General features: G+C 37.6%; 3 protein-coding genes and 1 non-coding gene across 5 annotated transcripts; 1 reads left to right on the forward strand and 3 right to left on the reverse strand.

Annotated features, from left to right (window-relative positions):
- Nucleotides 1-237: 237 nt before the first annotated feature.
- Nucleotides 238-3,136, forward strand: LOC120146980 (uncharacterized membrane protein At1g16860-like). 2 transcript variants are annotated; one of them, XM_039160458.1, is made up of 5 exons: nt 238-294; nt 328-1,125; nt 2,020-2,175; nt 2,290-2,501; nt 2,647-3,136. In XM_039160458.1, the coding sequence occupies exons 2-5, from the start codon at nt 382-384 to the stop codon at nt 2,837-2,839; spliced, it is 1,305 nt and encodes a 434-aa protein (XP_039016389.1). In that variant the 5' UTR covers nt 238-294; nt 328-381; the 3' UTR covers nt 2,840-3,136. The 2 variants fall into 2 exon arrangements, with proteins under 2 accessions (XP_039016389.1, XP_039016390.1); XM_039160459.1 differs by lacking the exon at nt 238-294 and having other exon boundaries at nt 308-1,125.
- Nucleotides 3,137-3,850: 714 nt separating this feature from the next.
- Nucleotides 3,851-6,719, reverse strand: LOC120147101 (RPM1-interacting protein 4-like). The gene is made up of 4 exons (XM_039160551.1): nt 6,643-6,719; nt 4,304-4,865; nt 3,994-4,212; nt 3,851-3,871 (listed from the first exon to the last, which is right to left on the reverse strand). Exons 1-4 carry the CDS (start codon nt 6,717-6,719, stop codon nt 3,851-3,853), a joined length of 879 nt encoding a protein of 292 aa, XP_039016482.1.
- Nucleotides 6,720-7,234: 515 nt separating this feature from the next.
- On the reverse strand, nt 7,235-7,372 carry LOC120147252. Its single transcript, XR_005518276.1, has one exon. It is a non-coding gene; the product is annotated as a small nucleolar RNA snoR111 (small nucleolar RNA).
- Nucleotides 7,373-8,334: 962 nt separating this feature from the next.
- On the reverse strand, nt 8,335-9,564 carry LOC120147129 (1-aminocyclopropane-1-carboxylate oxidase-like). The gene is made up of 3 exons (XM_039160572.1): nt 9,370-9,564; nt 9,053-9,282; nt 8,335-8,976 (listed from the first exon to the last, which is right to left on the reverse strand). Exons 1-3 carry the CDS (start codon nt 9,487-9,489, stop codon nt 8,352-8,354), a joined length of 975 nt encoding a protein of 324 aa, XP_039016503.1. The 5' UTR covers nt 9,490-9,564; the 3' UTR covers nt 8,335-8,351.
- Between the last annotated feature and the right edge of the window lie 9,143 nt (nt 9,565-18,707).

The following is an 18,707-nucleotide window of genomic DNA, read 5'->3' on the forward strand; positions in this document are numbered from 1 at the left end:
AAGTACCTAGATATATGAAACAGTAAATTCCGTTAATTAATTACCATGGATAATCATCGGAAGCTGCTACATGAGAGGAAGGCGGTGGTATTGTGGCGAAACGTGATCGGATGGGGACACATCCAAACCTCAAACAAATAACTGCGCACCGCCATCATCAAAACCCACAAAAAAGGACACGTTCGTCATTACGGTATTCCTTGAGACCCATTCCCGTAATTTCGTACCCCAGTCCATTCTTACTCTAAACTCTCACCTCCACACTCTCCACTCAGCGCACTCTCTATGCAACTTTTTCCACCCAAAAATTCTCCATTTTCTCTCTTGTTTTTCTCTCTTTTTAATTCTCTTTGTTTGTTATAGAAGAAACGGAGGGCCGAAATGGGTTCTCGGGTTCAGTCTCATCAGCTAAGAAATGGATTGTTTGTTTCGGGGAGGCCGGAGCAGCTAAAAGAGCGACAACCGACAATGTCGTCACGAGCGGTGCCGTACACCGGCGGTGATATAAAGAAATCCGGTGAGCTGGGTAAAATGTTGGTTGATCGTTCCTCGTCTAGTGGTCCTTCTTCGAATCCCAACTCGAACCCCAACTCGAAGCAGCAGTCGCAACTTCTGCAACCTTCACGTGCTTCGTCTTCTTCTCAGCCCAACAGTGGATCCATGCGATCCGGGTCTAACTCGGGTACGATCAGGAAATCGTCGGGTCCCATGCCGCTTCAGCCAACCGGACTCATCACTTCGGGTCCACTCAGCTCATCCGGTCCCAGGAGGTCAGGGCAGCTCGGTCCGGTCGAGCAAACGGGTGGTGTTTCCGGGAAAGCAGGTTACGGTCCCGGGGTGACTAGTCTCGGGGAAGGGGTGAGATTTGGGTTTAGGGTCTCTAAGGCTGTGGTTTGGGTGGTTATGGTGGTGGTGGTGATGGGTTTGTTGGTGGGGGCGTTTCTGATTGTGGCCGTGAAAAAAGTGGTGGTTCTTGGAGCGGTTGGCGCGGTGGTTGTCCCCATGGGATTGGGCTTAGTTTGGAATTGTATTTGGGGAAGGAAAGGCTTGTTGGGTTACATGAGGAGGTACCCAGATGCTGAGCTTAGAGGTGCTGTTGATGGCCGATACGTTAAAGTTACTGGGGTAAATTTTTTTAGTTTAATTTTGTATTTCTATTTGTGGAAACTGGAGGTAGCTTTAAAAATTATTCACATTAATTGATATGTGGTGATTTTTCGTTTTCGTTTCCATTTAGATTAATGTCTAATATGGAATCTCTTACTTGTCTTTATTATCCCAGATGAATTAACGCTTTGATGTCTGGGTTTACTTGGCTATTTGTTTGCGTTGTTTTTGTTTGCAATTGGTAGTTTGTAGATTGCCTTTGAGTGATGTTTAACTAAGGATAGGATTTTAGGTCAGCATACTAAATGTGCGTGTTTAACACTATCTATGTTGTTGTTCTGCAAACGAAGGATCTTGTTCCTATAACTGGAAAGGAATCTCTACAAGGTGTTGAATACGTGTTCTTTGCCGGGAAAAAAACAAATCTTTATGGGACAGATTGTAAGATGTATTGGTATTGCATCATGAGTGAACTAGTTTGGGAATTTGCTGAAGATAGTGTATCTATGGTCTTGGGTTTCTGTAACTCTATCGATATTATTATTTTTTGATTAATATGGGGTAAGTACAAAGTTGTACCTGTTCAGAGATAACTCTCAACCATTTGGCATTGAACGCTCACACCCCTGGCATTCATGGTGCTCGAATCTATCATTAATTAGGAGTTACGTTTTGTGCACATGGTGATGCTTTCATGAGTTGGCATGCTTCACATGCTAAATGCACTGGTAGGGTACAACGTTGCATGTGGGGGGAACTGCTTGGAAGGCTATGGCTTCCGGTGCTATCTGCCATTCGTTTGTTCTTATAGATTTTGTATTTTATTTTGGTTGGTGTCTTCATTTGACGTCTAGGATAAAACCTGGAGTTGATTATGTACTAAGTTCCTTGAGTGTTTTCATTTTTTTGTAGGTTGTCACCTGTGGTAGCATTCCATTGGAGTCGTCTTACCAAAGGGTGCCAAGATGCATATATGTTTCCACTGAATTGTACGAGTATAGAGGATGGGGTGGAAAATCTGCAAATCCTAAACATCACTACTTCTCCTGGGGTTGTAGACATTCTGAGGTATTTGTTTAGGCTTAGAATAATCTTCAGAATCTGTATCGATCGTGATTGGCAAACTCAGAAATGTTGCTTTTTCTGTATATTTTTCTTAGTTGACTTTTTTGTTGTAAACAGAAATTTGTTGCCGATTTCTACATATCAGATTTCCAATCTGGATTAAGAGCACTGGTAAAAGCGGGCTATGGAGCTAAGGTTGCTCCATTTGTCAAACCGGCTACTGCAGTTGACATAACAAAAGAAAACAAGGACTTATCTCCAAGCTTTTTAAGCTGGCTAGCAGAACGGAATATCTCTAGTGATGACCGTATAATGCGCTTAAAGGAGGGGTACACCATTTATTGTCTCTTCTAATTGTAGTCTCATGTTAATTTGTTGTGCACTTCAATTGTATCTTTGTGCGATTTAGTTGACTTTAGCTTCGAATATAATTAGCTCATTGCTGATAAGGGGACATGTGCTTTTTTGTGACAGTTACATAAAAGAAGGGAGCACCGTAAGCGTGATGGGGGTTGTTCGACGCCATGATAATGTGCTCATGATCGTGCCACCATCAGGACCAATCTCAACGGGATGTCAATGGAATCGATGCCTCCTTCCAACATATGTCGAAGGTCTTATCATGACATGCGATGAGAATCAGAATGCTGATGTTGTCCCTGTGTAGATGCATCGCGATCGATCTTAAGTTACTACCTAAGGATGGGAAAAGGTTGAAGTATCGCAATGCCACTATAACTCTTTATCTTCCATTGCCTGCAAGATCAAGTGCATGCATGCAAATGTGGTAGAAGTCAAGACATATAAACACATAAAGAGGAAGTCCGAAACTGCATACTAATCAAAGGATAATCTACTTTTGAATCAGCGTGCCGGGGAAAAGTAAGGATTTTGGTTTGGTTGAAGCTATATGGAAATTGTTGCGAAGATTTGAACATGTTTTAGTGTATATAAAGTTGCAGAGTAAATTTTAGGCTGTGTAAAGCGTTTTTTTCTCTGAAAAAAAAGAATTTTCTAAGCTTTTACGTATTTGGTTTATGTTATGAAATGCAATGCTAATAAAGTAGATGGTTATGCTTATAATTATGGTATAAATAGTAAAGTTGTGCCCTTGTATTGTGTATTGGATGCTCTTCTTCCCACGGTTTAATGCTAAATTTGGCTCTCAATGATTATGTTTTTTGTCAGTTTGGTCCTTGCTCCCCTTTTTTGTTAAATTTGGTCATTAACCTTTAAAAATAAGTAAAATTTGAAATATTTTTATATTTTAAAATTATTTGTGGGCATGTAATATAAGTAACATTATGATAAAAAATTAATGTTTAAATCAAACAAATTTGCACTTGTTAAAATATTGATCAAGTTTGATGTTAAAAATAAGAAATTAAAATTTATCATCTTTCTATTGTAATAAAGTCGTAGATGCAATTGCAAAAATGCTCGCATCAAACTCCTTCCACATTTCAACTCTCAACTCGTCATCATCACATCTTCATGATCTTTTAGCTAGAGACGCCTTGAGTCCCCATATTATAGGCTGATTGTTGTTTAATTTTCGACTTTTAACTCCTCAAATTAAAAAAAAAAAAAAAACCCAACTCAAATCCCGAACCTATTAGTCACTTTCACTTGAAAATTGAAAATATGATGCACGTGGGATATTAACGTCTCACGTGCATCAAAATAAACAGCAACATCTCTGCAATCATCTCAACCAAAAATCAGAATAAGTAAATTAAAGAAAAGGGTTTAAAGAAAATAATAAAATTTAAAATACCAAATTGAAAAAGAAAAGTTACTTTATCCATGGATTAAATTTACCTTAGGCTTTGATCCGCATGGAGGAGTTGGACATTTACTGCGATGACCATCGGAGTAATTCATGGTTTTTACTTCAGGAGCCACGGTCGCAAAATTGGAAGCTGGGGGTGCATGCTTCTCCTCTTTCACTTTGTTAAATATCACTGTAAACCCTTCACCCGATGTGGGATCTGTTTCGTCCCATTCCCCGAATTTCGGTACCGATGTTGTTCTATGATGCTGTTTATTAGGAACAGACATGAGTTTATATTAGACGACGAATACATAAAATTTAAGGGTAATAATTATATGTTGATGTTAGAATACTTACTTTGTATTCATAGTTCCCATCTAACTGTGATTGTCCTGAGATAGATCCAGAGAAGCTACCTCCGCCGCAACGACCGTTCTTTGGACACGAGCTCGTACGTCGATGATGATTCAAATGCTTAACCGTACGATCTGATCCGGTGCTGATTTCACTGCCGGATCCTGGTCTTGTGTTCCTTTGCCTTCTTGCACTCATTTGATGGTCGATAGAACCATTCCTGCTAGAACTACTCGGACGGTGTTTGTATGCCGATTCGGACTTACTCGAACCGGAAGTGAACGGAACGTGATCGTGCTGGCAATCATTGTTACCTTCCTGGACTCCCCTTATGCACATGAACGCCTCTGGATTCTCCTTAGGGTCGTTGGGGTTCATCATTTTGCCAGCCTTCTCTTTTCCAGCATTTTCAAAGTATGTCTTAAACGGTAGATCATCATCGTCCCACTCGCCGGATTTCAGAACATGCGAGCGCTGTAACAAGCATAAGATCAAGAGTTCAACAATGAAAAAACAGGAAAAAATGTTTTTGCATTGATAAATTAAGCCATTTTCAGACCATGATCTTCATATGAACTCACCAGCTTTGCTTCAGACATGTCGTCTTGTTCCTTTAGTAAGGACATATCTTTGCCTCAACAGTATTATTTTTCTTCCTTTTTGGGGATAAGTATGATCTCAGTTGATCATAATAACAATCTAATTTAGGGTTTAACTCACTGTCTCTCATATAAATTGTATAAGCTAAAGATTGTAACTTGTAAAGTATGGGTTAATTCCACAAAATGTCCCAAATATTACCCAAATTCTACGTTGATCCCTAAAATTTAAAATGTATTTCAAAGTATCAATAGTGTATCAATTAGATCCTTCAATTAGACTAACAATTAGCTCGTGTGTACAATGGTAGCTCAAATATGACATAACATATTTAAAACACTAATAATAAAAAAATTGATTGATACAGTATCGATACTTTGAAAAATATTTTGAATTTTAAGGGCTGGTGCAAAATTTGAGCATATAGTTTGAGACATTTGGTGGAATTAAGCCTATATGGCACACCACCTAGAAGGACCTCTGCTTTAGTGGATATTGAAAGAGTTGGTTGTTTTTGGTAAGCATTTACGAAGGATGAAAAAATAATAATTTTTAAGGGTAAACTACACAAATGATCTCTATATTATACGACATTGATTTGTTGAGTCTCTTGATTATTGAAAGTTATAAATTGATCCCCCGATTATAAAACATTGCTTTATTGAGTCTCCCAACTATTAAAAGTTATTAAATAGTCACATGACTATTTGTATGTTCCAAAATTTGTCATTTTCCATTAAAAAATGGGAGATTGTCTTAGCTCGACGTTAATATGATAAATGAGATGTAATAAAAATTTGATTCAAAAAATGTTAGAGTTGTATTTTGTGGATCGAGTATCGGTTTACATTATGTTATCGAGTCAGTTATTGAAACATTATGTTATCAAACTAATGCTTGAAAGCAAATACAGTGTCAATAGACATCATTAAAATGTGATTTTTTTCATATCTCAGTCAGTATGTTAACATACAAATCAGACGACCGTCAAATTTTTAACGAAAAATGACGAATCTGGAACATATGAATAGTCAGGTGATCATTTTGTAACTTTTAATAATCGAAGACTCAACAAAGCAACATCCTATAGTTAGGTGACTATTTTGTAACTTTTAATAGTTGAGAAACTCGATAAAATCTCATTCTATAGCCGGGAGATCATTTGTATATTTTACCCTTTTTTATAAACGATAGATTATTGGAATATTTAACTTCGGGTTTCACCGGATGATATACACGAGCAGATGACACGATGTGTGGGGAAACATAATTTATTGGGTAAACTACACATTTAGTACTCCAACTAGCACTTTTATTTTGTTTTGGTCACTCAGCTATTTTATTAAAATCATGTCTAACATTAAGTTTTAGTTTCATTTTGGTCATCCATTGTTAAAAAAATGAACATAATTATTGGTGTGACATTGTTTAAATTTTTTACAATGATGATATGGTATTATTTTATAATGACACATCTACATCACCATTATTTTTTTAATCGTGGGTGACCAAAATGTAACATTAGGTATGATTTTGAAACAAAAATTAATTGATTGATTAAAACGAAACAAAACTGATAGTTGGAGGACTAAACATGTAGTTTACACTAGTGAGGGAAGGTAGCGAAGCTTGTTGCGACGCAGCGAAGTACGACGATAGCAAAGCAACACCCTTCGTGAGGATGTGCCATTAGGGTAGCAATTGACCTTCATGGATATACATATTTAGACGCTTCCAAACACCCCAAAGTAGCACCAATAGCTCTGTAAAGACAGGAGGATTCAAGACGGACATTATATCCTCCAGTCAGGCGCCACATGAAGGCAGAGACGAAGTAGTCACTCGGTCGTGATAACCAGCATAATGGAGGATGAGCCAAGCCTTCGCACAATCTCGAATAGCATGCAAAACAGTTTCTTCAGACGATTCACATAATCGAAAAATTCCATCGGACATGCCGACAAAAAATAATCATCAACCAACAGGCAATGCCTCATGCACAATCATCCAGCCAAAAATCTAAGTTAGTACTTATATATGGTTGGTTATGGGTCAAAATTTTGGCCCACCCAAAATCGACCCAGAAATTAAATCCCTCCACTCGCCTTTGACTTGAATTGGGTTTAAGAGTGCTCCACCCTACTAGAAACTAGAATAATCAATATTTTCACCTAAGTTTCATCAAAGTGAAAAAAATAAATGAACTTAGGCTAGGGCCGGCCTACATTAGTTTTATTATTGATGGAGATCAAGTTAGTTTGAACAAACAAAATTAATTGCGAACAATTAAAACTTAACAATGTGTTAATTTAAAAAGAAAAACCCAGAAAAGGGGTGTGGACGAAGAACAAGCAGAACGTCAATGGAGGAAAAAATGACGGCTGAAACGATATCTCGGCCTTTGATTTTGATATACCTCGATGTTCTTATATGAAGAGACGAATCTCATAAAGCTGCCTCCTCATTCATTTAATCCAACAGAGGATTTTTCCCCTTAGTTTAAAGAATAAAAACCATTTGAAAAGCAAAGAAGAATTCTGCAGAGCATCCATCGAATACACACAAGAGAGGTGAAGAAATGAGAAAAGCAGAGCGGCGTTCAGGGTTCTATTTGTAGGGTTTTTCTGGAGAGCAGAACGTCTCTTGCTTCCTTGCATTTCCTGGACTTCGGCGATGGGCTCAACTCTTATGGAAAAATAATTTATATAATCTATTATCTCATGGAACCGGAAATCAGGAGTTCAATCAAAAAAATATTAAATATATAAAATAATATTATTTTGAGTATTTATGCATTCAAGTGAAAATTTCTAAAAAAATTTTATGAAAAATCACATCGTAAATTATTTTTCATAAAATGGAAATGAAATTATGTTGATCAAGAATAGGTAAATGACCTAAAATGTCAAATTTAACTAGCGGAGTTCCTTAAAATTAACTTTACATGTATAATTGGACTTTTAGATCTCAAAGTATACTCAATTGTGAATTCGATGTTGTGAAGTATGATTCTAATGTGTTTTGACATATTAAAATTATTCGAGTATGTTTATGTATGGTCAACAATCTCTGGAGAATGATCAATCACTTACGGCATGTTGCATGAGAACAAATTCTAAAACTTTAGTGAATAAAAAGGGTCGATTTCTTATGCAAAAAGATCGATTTGGGTTTACCACTGGATAGAGAACTTGTCTGGGATCGACGTGAGGCTAGCTTGAGTTTGCTTATGCTACTTTAAGTTTCCATAACGCTGACATGGAGTTTTATTAGTTTCATATAGGAGTATTAAACACAACAAGGAGTCATATAATAAGAAAGGAACTCTTCGTAGCGTAGTCAAACTACTAAGCTCCAGACTCTAACAGGATAGATCCATCAACATTCAACGGTCTACATAACTTATTAACATAAACATACTGTTAAACCATGTCTTCAGTCATTTAAGGACTCAAATAGTTGCAGCAGCACCCAAGTTAACATTCGATTCCATGGCCTTCATGGCCTCGAACCTCGGCTCCTTGGCTTCGAACTTCAGGCCGGCGTAGAGCTTCATGTAATCCTCAAACACGAATTTCGGGTACACATTGGATTTCTCGGCTTCTTTTTCCACCAAAGCCGGTGCCGGATATATAACAGCATCGTCTCCGGGGTTGTAAAAGGAAGCAATGGACATTCGGCTCCCATCCGTTTGAGCAATCACACGGTGCATCACGCTCTTGTACTTTCCATTGGTTATCACCTCGAGTTGGTCGCCGAGGTTGATGACGATGGAGTGTTTCATCGGGGGAACATCGATCCAGTTATCGTCCTTAAGGAGCTGGAGGCCGCTGACTTTGGCGTCTTGGAAAAGTAATATGATTCCGCCGGCATCGGTGTGTGCCCTTAGTCCCTTGATCAGGTCTGGTTTAGGGCATGGAGGGTAGTTGCTGACTTTGGTACCAAAGTTTGGTCCTCTGGACCCATAGAAGACTTTCTTCAAGTACCCTTGCTCCAACCCAAGATTCTCACACAACAAGTCTAAAAACTTCTCGGCCAGCTTCTCCAATTCCACTGCGAATTGCTTCATCACCTTCCTGTTGTGCAACAACCACCGTTTATTTATAACTGAAAACAACATGGAAAAAAAGGTTTGAATTTGATTCCTTTAACCTGTAACCATCTTCGAGATCGGGGATTTCGTTAATGTTGGTTTCCGGCAAGTGGCGCAAGAAGAAAGTGCTTTCCCAGTCCATGTCATTGATCTCGGATTCAGCTACTTGATCAAGACCCTGTCTTGCCACCATTTCTTTGAACCTTTGCTCCATGCACTTTGTGTAGTGCTCCTTTGTGTGCTTCTCCACGGTGTCCATCAGCTCATGGGATATTCCATGGTTCATCAGCTTTTCAAAGAGAAAGTAGAGACACTCAAGTTTCAGAAGAATTATTATAAATGTCTTAAAACACACATCTTAGAGCTTGTTTTGTACCTCAAAGAAACCCCAATTCTCGCAAGCATCATTGATCATGTCCATGGTGGCTCCTCTCTCATCACCGTTGATTTTGGATAAATCGATAACAGGGAAAGTGAGCTCCATTGTTTCTCCCATGGCCTCAATGTTTCGAGTAAGCACTAAGCAGTACTGTGTCGATGTTGATCTCGAGGTTTGTGTGGAGACTTAAGTTTATGGCAAGGTGCAATTTATAAGTGTAGAACTGATAAATTATGCCGTTAATAAAAAACTTACTGTTAAAGTTTTAAATTATTATTTAATATTATAAAACTAATAAATGTAAAACCAAACAGTCAATGAAATTATGGGAACATGAATCAGAATTAAAAAAACATAAAAGGTAAAATATGTACTTTGGCTTTGATGCTAGCAGAGCTAATAATTAGAAGAAATACAACAACAATAATTTTGATTAAATTTAAAATCAAGTTGATTTTCTTGGGGGGGGTAAATCAAATCTGTTATAGTTTTGTTTTAAGAGATAAAAATTTTCAACATTATTTTCTTTTATAAAATATTATTTTATCGAAGTATAAATCTTTTAAGTGAGTAATAATTCTTTTAAACATTCATTCTGAATATATATATTCAACGGTTTTAAATCTGTATAAAACTAAAGAGTTTTAAATATGTATGGTTGCAAATGTGCTTTCGGTCAACATTCTTTATCTTAATAATTTCCGGAAATTAGGTTGTTTTGTTTGGACAGGGTAAGATGTTCGGACTTCTCATTATAAATCGACCTTTCCCATTGTTTCCTCATAAATTGCAAATATTTTGGGGTACATGAACCGTCGCAAAAAGAGATAGAATGAACAGTAACGAGACATAACCCAAATATATGAGACATTCCCGACTCTACTCGTACTTGGTGCACCCACATGCCATGTTTTCTTATGGACCTATGTGATTGTTATTTTAGATAGACTCTATCTTTTCAGTTTATCTCAGAAGAATTATAATTATTTTTTTAATATTTTAAGTTATTAGAAAATAAGGTTTTTGTAAAACAATAGAGCTAGTATTGATTATCACACATAATAATAATAATAAAGAAACAAAGTAAATGATATAAATTATTGTGTCGTGGTAGAAACCACTGTCTTAGAATTGATTTTATCTGGATTTGTGTAAATTGTAATCCCAGAAGTGGACGTCACCCCCAAAGTTAACATAACTTTCCAAACTTTATACACCCAAAATGAGGAAGTGAAACATGCTTGTGTTGCTCTCTTCGACAAGAACTTTTGAAGAAAAAAAAGAAAGGAATCATCAATCGTGTATATTCATTATGGGGAGTGACTATCCCTTTTAAAGGAGTAGTAGAGAGGTATATTTGTCAAATTACAGTAGAAACTCTTTAAATTAATACTCGGTAAATTAATAAATTCTCTAAAATAATAAATTTGTCCGGTCCCGACTTGGGCCAATGTAAAAAATTGAAAAACTCGATAAAATAATAAGATAATAATTTTTCGTGAGATCCCTTTATAATTTTCGGTCCCAAGAAAATCATAAATTAATAATTCATAGAAACTGAAAAAATATATTACACTCTATTGAAATATGATTCAATAGTTGTCTGTTTTCCTTTAAAGTTCAAGTCTATTTGGAGCTCATTATTAATTTAACTCATCTCTTGCAACGTAATTCTAAGAGGCATAGACTAATTTGCCTTTTTATTTGGTATGTACAGTATAATTACTTAAAAACTCTTTAAATTAATAATTATTAATTTATCGATAAATTAATAACTCTCTAAATTAATAAATTTCTCCGGTCATGACATTATTAATTTATAGAGTTTTAACTGTACAATTACCCACTCTAACCACTCATAAATATAGGTAACTGTAACACCCCTAACCCATACCCGACCCGGATATGAGTCAGAGATACTACATTGACTTTAAAACACAACTCTTAATAAATAATAGTAAAATATTTGATCTTATATTACGAAAATACCATAATATACATACTGTAATATAAGTTTACCAAAATATTCAGAACATACACAACTTAACCCTTTAATTACATGCCAACTGCCATTTACATAACAAAATGACCTACTGATTAAGTTGCTTCTGATCTGATGGTTGCAGGAGTAATACTGTCAAGCTGCTTCACCTGTCTCGTCTATTTCCTCGGATCCTACGTGTGAAACACTCACACGCTAAGTCATCGACTTAGTGAGGCAATAATAATAAGGCAATTGTAATGAAAATGTCATGATCATATGAGATGAAATGCAAACATGTACTTAATCAATGTAGTATACATCATCAATACCCATACCTGTAAGCGTATGACTGTAACATTTATAAATCTGTATTAATAAGTTTATTGGCCCATGATAGCATATTGAGAACCTAAGGTATTTGAGTAATGTGAGGTTGTGCACTATGCTGTCACCACAGCTCGTATAAATGCACCGAAGTGCCCCGTAGAATTGCACCGAAGTGCCCGTAGAATTGCACCGTAGTGCCATATAATGATGTCCATAAGGACCACATAGAATTCCTTAAGAATCATATACATATACTATGGATCAAGTATGTGTCTTTCAAGACTTCACACAGGTTCCAAAGGATATACATATGTCCTAAAGAACCGAGTATACCCTCTACCCTTGGCATGCCAACTATACCTATAGTTCTCATCTACATAACATGGGCTTTTACATTTCAAGTAGTCTATAACGCGTAGACATGTAAATTCTTACCTTTTCACATAGCTCATAACTTTTCCCATAGAGTCAGGTCATATAATGCAATTTTTATGAATTCATATCATGTCTCATAATACCGACTATGCTCATGTACCAAGATATGAAATCTAGACTTATCACAAGTCTAGAATGGAGTATATTTCTATAATCATGCTATGCATATGCACTCACCTATACTTCTTTGCCTTTTCCTCGATTGACCCTACTGGTAGATTGTTCCCGAACTTGTGTAGGCTCGGTATCTACATAAACATAATTTTCAAGATGATCATCAGATGTCTATGTCTTGAAATTAAGCTTTAATAGCTTATTAATTTAAGGAAATTATAGCTTAGTCTTTCTTTCTTTTCTTTCTTCTCATGGGGGAATCGGTTCCCCCCCCTGGGGTATCGGTTCCCCTATAGCATTCTGGAATTTGATATCCGTTGAGGGGGTATCGGTTCCCCCATGGGGGTATCGATTCCCCTCTAGCATTCTGGAAATCATATTCGTTGAGGGGGTATCGGTTCCCCTTGAATGGGTACCGATTCCCCTAGCCCGAAAATCCTAATTTGAGCTCGGAAATCATCCCATTTCAGCTCAAACATACATATTTCACTCTCTTTACTACTCTTAACTTTCATACACTTACTTTAACTAATTATTATCCATTAAATACCTCTAACACTTAGAAATCTAATTCTCCATATAGCATTTAAGAATCCAACCCAAATTCCAATATGTTCTAATTTGAATTCTAACCCCTCATACTTCTTAGTTAGCTTCTTGACAAGTCAAAAATCTTATTCAAACTTCAAAAACTCATTCCTATCAAAATTTCATCTAAAAATTCATTTTCCAAATCTATCTCTAAAACACTTATCTTGTTGTTTTAATGTCATATAAGCTTTCCTTTAGCTTATATAACATCCAAACTTTCATTTCCAATCTTAAAAATCAAAGAAACTACCAAGGTTCAGATTCTTACCTTTACTTGCAAGCTTCACGTTGAGAGAAGGAAGAGAAGAAAATAAGGAAGAAGGAAGAAGAAATGGGAGGGTTCTGGAACCTAATGTCACACGTGGGTCTCATATAACCCCATAACATTTTATTTTAATTAAAATTCCTTACAAATGACCATTTGGTCCTTACCTCCATCTCATATTTACTAACCATACATTTTAAACTATATAATTATTCTACTTTAATCACCAAATGTTGAAACTTTGCACATTAATCACTCACCCGACATGGAGGATGTTACAAATCTCTCCCCCTTAAGAAAATTCGTCCTCGAATTTTCATTGCACGAACAAATGAGGGTATTGATGTCACATATCTTCTTCACACTCCCATGTTGCTTCTTCTACTTTGTGATTTCTCCACAATACTTTGACCAAAGGAATAATCTTGTTCCTCAATTGCTTAACTTCATGTGCTAAAATTTGAATCGGTTCTTCCTCATAAGTCAAGTCAGGACGAACCTCAATCTCTTCTGGTGTCACGATATGAGAAGGGTCAGATCTATATCTTCGAAGCATTGAAACGTGAAAAACATCATGTATATTTTCCATGTCAGGTGGTAAAGTTAGCTGATATGCTACAGGTCCTACTCTCTTTACAATCTCATATGGTCCAATAAACCGAGGACTCAATTTTCCTTTCCGACCAAATCTCATCACCTTCTTCCATGGAGACACTTTTAAAAACACTTTATCTCCAACTTGAAATTCAATTTCTTTCCTTTTAAGATCAGAATAGGACTTTTGCCGATCAGAGGCCACTTTGAGGTTATACTGAATTTCTCGAACTTTCTGTTCTACATCTTGAATTAAATCCGGACCAAGAACACTTCGGTCTTTGAGTTCATACCAAATTAATGGAGTACGGCATTTTCTTCCATATAATGCTTCATAGGGGGCCATCTTTATACTAGACTGATAACTATTGTTGTAAGCGAACTCTGCCAGCGGTAAATACTTTTCCCATGATCCTTTAAATTCCATTACGCACGCTCTCAACATATCTTCCAATATCTGAATAGTTCTCTCTGATTGCCCATCAGTCTGAGGATGAAAAGCCGTACTAAAGTTTAAATGAGTCCCCAACGCTCCATGCAAAGATTTCCAGAATCTAGAAGTGAATCGAGGGTCCCGATCAGAGACTATGGAAACAGGTACTCCATGCAATCTAATAACTTCTCTAATATACAGCTCTGCATACTTTTCCATAGAGAAATATGTTCTAACCGGGAGGAAATGCGCTGACTTAGTTAATCGATCAACAATTACCCAGACTGATTCTCTTTTGTTCGGGGTCAAGGGTAACCCCGAAACAAAATTCATCGTAACATTTTCCCACTTCCATTGAGGAATGAAAAGCGGTTGCAATAATCCTGATGGAACTTGATGCTCGGCTTTGACTTGTTGACATATCAAACACTTAGACACAAATTCTGTGATGCTTCGCTTCATCCCTGACCACCAAAATCGATCCTTCAAATCCATATACATCTTGGTTCTACCCGGGTGCATCGTTAACGGACTGCAATGAGCCTCTGTTAATATCTCCTTCTTCAAGTCGTCATTGTCGGGTATTACAATTCTTCCTTTACAATATAGATTTCCATCTGACTTAATCTCAAAGTCTTTAATCTCTTTGTTCTTTACTTGCTCAATTTTTTTCAAACACACTTCATCTTTACATTGCAATTCTCCTATTCGTTCCAACCATGCTGGTCTAAGGGTTAATTCTGCACAAAGACCACCGTCTCCCGTTAAAGATAATCTTGCATCCATAGCTCGTAAAGCTGCAAACGTCTTTCTACTCAGAGCATTTGCTACCACATTAGCCTTTCCGGGATGATAGTCAATTATCACATCATAATCCTTTAAGAACTCTACCCATCTACGTTGCCTCAAATTCAATTCTTTTTGAGTCATCAGGTACTTCAGGCTCTTATGATCCGTATATAAGTAACAACGCTCCCCATAAAGATAATGACGCCAAATCCTGAGAGCGAATACTACAACAGCCATTTATAGATCATGTGTGGGGTAATTCCTTTCATGTGGTTTCAACTGTCTCGATGCGTACGCTACCACTTTTCCTTCTTGCATTAGTACACACCCCAACCCGTTATGGGATGCGTCACTGTATACTACAAAATTCTTGCCAGATTCCGGTTGAACCAATATCGGAGTTTCCGTCAGAATTCTCTTTAAAGCTTCGAAACTTTCTTGACATTCAGAAGTCCAAACAAATGGTACATTCTTTCTCATTAGCTTTGTTAGAGGCAGCACAATCATCGAAAAATTCTTAACGAATCTTCGATAGTAACCGGCAAGTCCCAGAAAACTCCGAACTTCAGACACATTCTTAGGAACTTCCCAATCCATTATAGCTTTAACTTTATGAGGGTCTACTCTAATCCCAACTGCCGAGATCACATGCCCCAGGAAAATTACTTCCTTTAACCAGAACTCACATTTGGACAATTTGGCATACAACTTTTTATCTCTTAAAATTTACAAGACGATCCTCAGATGTGTGCTATGCTCTTCATGGGATTTCGAGTACACCAGTATGTCATCAATAAAGACAACAACAAACTGGTCCAAGTAGGGCTGAAAAATCCTGTTCATAAGATCCATGAAAGCAGCAGGTGCATTCGTTACTCCGAATGGCATTACGATGAATTCATAATGACCATATCTCGTTCTGAAAGCCGTCTTCGGAATATCTTTCTCCTGGATCTTCAATTGATGATAACCCGAACGTAGATCGATCTTCGAAAATACCGAAGCTCCTTTTAGTTGATCAAACAAATCATCAATGCGCGGAAGAGGATACTTGTTCTTGATGGTCACCTTATTGAGCTGTCGATAGTCAATGCAAAGGCGCATTGATCCATCCTTCTTTTTAACAAATAACACCGGAGCTCCCCAAGGCGATACACTTAGTTGGATAAATCCCTTCTCTAGCAATTCTTGTAATTGATTCTTTAACTCTTGCAATTCTTTCGGAGCCATTCGATAAGGTGCCATTGCAATCGGAGCTGTTCCCGGCATTATTTCAATTTGGAATTCTACCTCTCTATCCGGAGGTAATCCTGGCAATTCAGCAGGAAAAACATCAGGGAACTCTCGAACTATTGGAATTTCCTCTAACCTTTTCTCTTGAGCTCTTGAATCAATCACATTTGCAAGGAAACCCTGACATCCTTGTAGCAATAATTTCTTGGCAGACATCACTGATATTACATTTGCTAAAGGATTAAACTTTTCACTGCTCACACTTATCTCTGTTCCTTCTGGACTTTTCAGAGTTACCTTTTTCAATCTGCAACTAACATCTCCATAATAACGGAATAACCAATCCATTCCCAGAATCACTTCAAACTCGTCAAAGGGTAATTCCATCAGATTAGTAGGGAATTCAATTCCCTGAACCTTTATGGGACACCCCTTACAGACTTTATTCACCCGGGCACTATGGCCTAAAGGAGTTGTTACTATAATCTCATTACTCGTAGCTTCTAAGGGAATCCCCAACTCCTTTACTAACTTACTTGTAATATAAGAATAATTAGAACCCGGATCAATCAGTACCAATACTAATTTATCATACAACTGAAAAGTACATGCTATAATATCAGGGTCATCACGGTCTTCACTTGTCTTTAAGTTGTATACTCGAGCAGTGGATCGAACTTCAGGTTGAGCACAGAATTCAGACAGGTTCCTTCCTCTGCCTCTTCCTCGTCCTCTTTGTGAGAAAGAACCAGCTCTTCCAGATAGTGCCGGCTCACCAACAATCAAGGGACAATCCCGGACAAAATGTCCGGCATCTCCGCATCGAAAACAAGTCCCAGCAACCATACGACAATCCCCATAATGGTTTTTCCCGCAGTGCTCACACTGTTTCCTTTGACCCGGAGTAGATCTCCCAGCACCGGATTCCACTGACTGCGTCTGTCTAGTTCTTGCCTGACTTGCTCCCCTAGCAGACGATGCAACTGATTCTGATCTAGTTTGTGATCGAAATCCCGAGTCTCTTCCCTTTTTGTTGGTGTTGAACCAGAATAAGTAGTCGTCCTCTTTGATGTCTGAACTCTTGAGTCCCCAAATCTTTCATTCTGAGCCCTTTCAAGAGCTTTTGCACGATTGATCACCTCCTGGAACGAGGACAAGTTTAATACTATCAACATTTCTTTAAGTCTAGGGCGCAAGCCCTCCACGAACCACTCGCAAGCATCTTTTTCAGTAGGCACAAGCTCAGCTGCAAACCTGCTCAGCTTATTAAACTCACATTCGTACTCATACACAAAGCGGCTCATCTGCTTCAAACTCATAAATTCCTGCTTCATTTGGCGGATAAACTGATCTCCAATATACTTGTTTTTAAATTCTTTTAAAAACAAAGACCAAGTCAACTGGTCGGTTGACATTCTCATGGTGACGTTCGTCCACCATATCCTCGCCTGACCCCTCAATAAAGATACAGTTCCATCTAATTTCTCCACTTCGGAACAGTGGAGACCATCTAACATGATTTTCAAATCATTCAACCACAGATCCGCTGACACTGGACCTTCCTCAGCTTCTCCCTTAAATTCGGGAGCTCCTAAACTTCTCAATTATTTTGCTACATTAATTCTTTGAGTTAGTGGAGCAGGAGGTTGAAGACGCGTCAGAATAGCGTCTAACGTTCTGAAGAACGTATCTTGATCTTGCACAGGCACTCCTTGAGATGCCTGTTCTTCACCTTGCATGGCCAGGGCAGGTGAATTACTGCTTTCAGCATGCCTATCTTCTCCCGCTTCACTTCGGGAGCTATTATGTCCGGACATCTAATAAGAATAAACACATTGTTCTATTAGCAAAACAGCATACTCATACTATACCAGATCAGAAGTTCTCGCTATTTGTTGGCATGTATTCCATTTAAAGACTCCATAGACTCTGGTTTATGCCTAGAATCGGCTAAACCATAGCTCTGATACCATTAAATGTAACACCCCTAACCCATACCCGACCCGGATATGAGTCAGAGATACTACATTGACTTTAAAACACAACTCTTAATAAATAATAGTAAAATATTTGATCTTATATTACGAAAATACCATAATATACATACTGTAATATAAGTTTACCAAAATATTCAGAGCATACACAACTTAACCCTTTAATTACATGCCAACTGCCATTTACATAACAAAATGACCTACTGATTAAGTTGCTTCTGATCTGATGGTTGCAGGAGTAATACTGTCAAGCTGCTTCACCTGTCTCGTCTATTTCCTCGGATCCTACGTGTGAAACACTCACACGCTAAGTCATCGACTTAGTGAGGCAATAATAATAAGGCAATTGTAATGAAAATGTCATGATCATATAGATGAAATGCAAACATGTACTTAATCAATGTAGTATACATCATCAATACCCATACCTGTAAGCGTATGACTGTAACATTTATAAATCTGTATTAATAAGTTTATTGGCCCATGATAGCATATTGAGAACCTAAGGTATTTGAGTAATGTGAGGTTGTGCACTATGCTGTCACCACAGCTCGTATAAATGCACCGAAGTGCCCC

This window comes from Hibiscus syriacus, unplaced genomic scaffold (assembly GCF_006381635.1).
Source record: "Hibiscus syriacus cultivar Baekdansim isolate YM2019G1 unplaced genomic scaffold, ASM638163v2 tig00110933_pilon, whole genome shotgun sequence".
Classification (NCBI taxonomy): Eukaryota; Viridiplantae; Streptophyta; class Magnoliopsida; order Malvales; family Malvaceae; genus Hibiscus; species Hibiscus syriacus.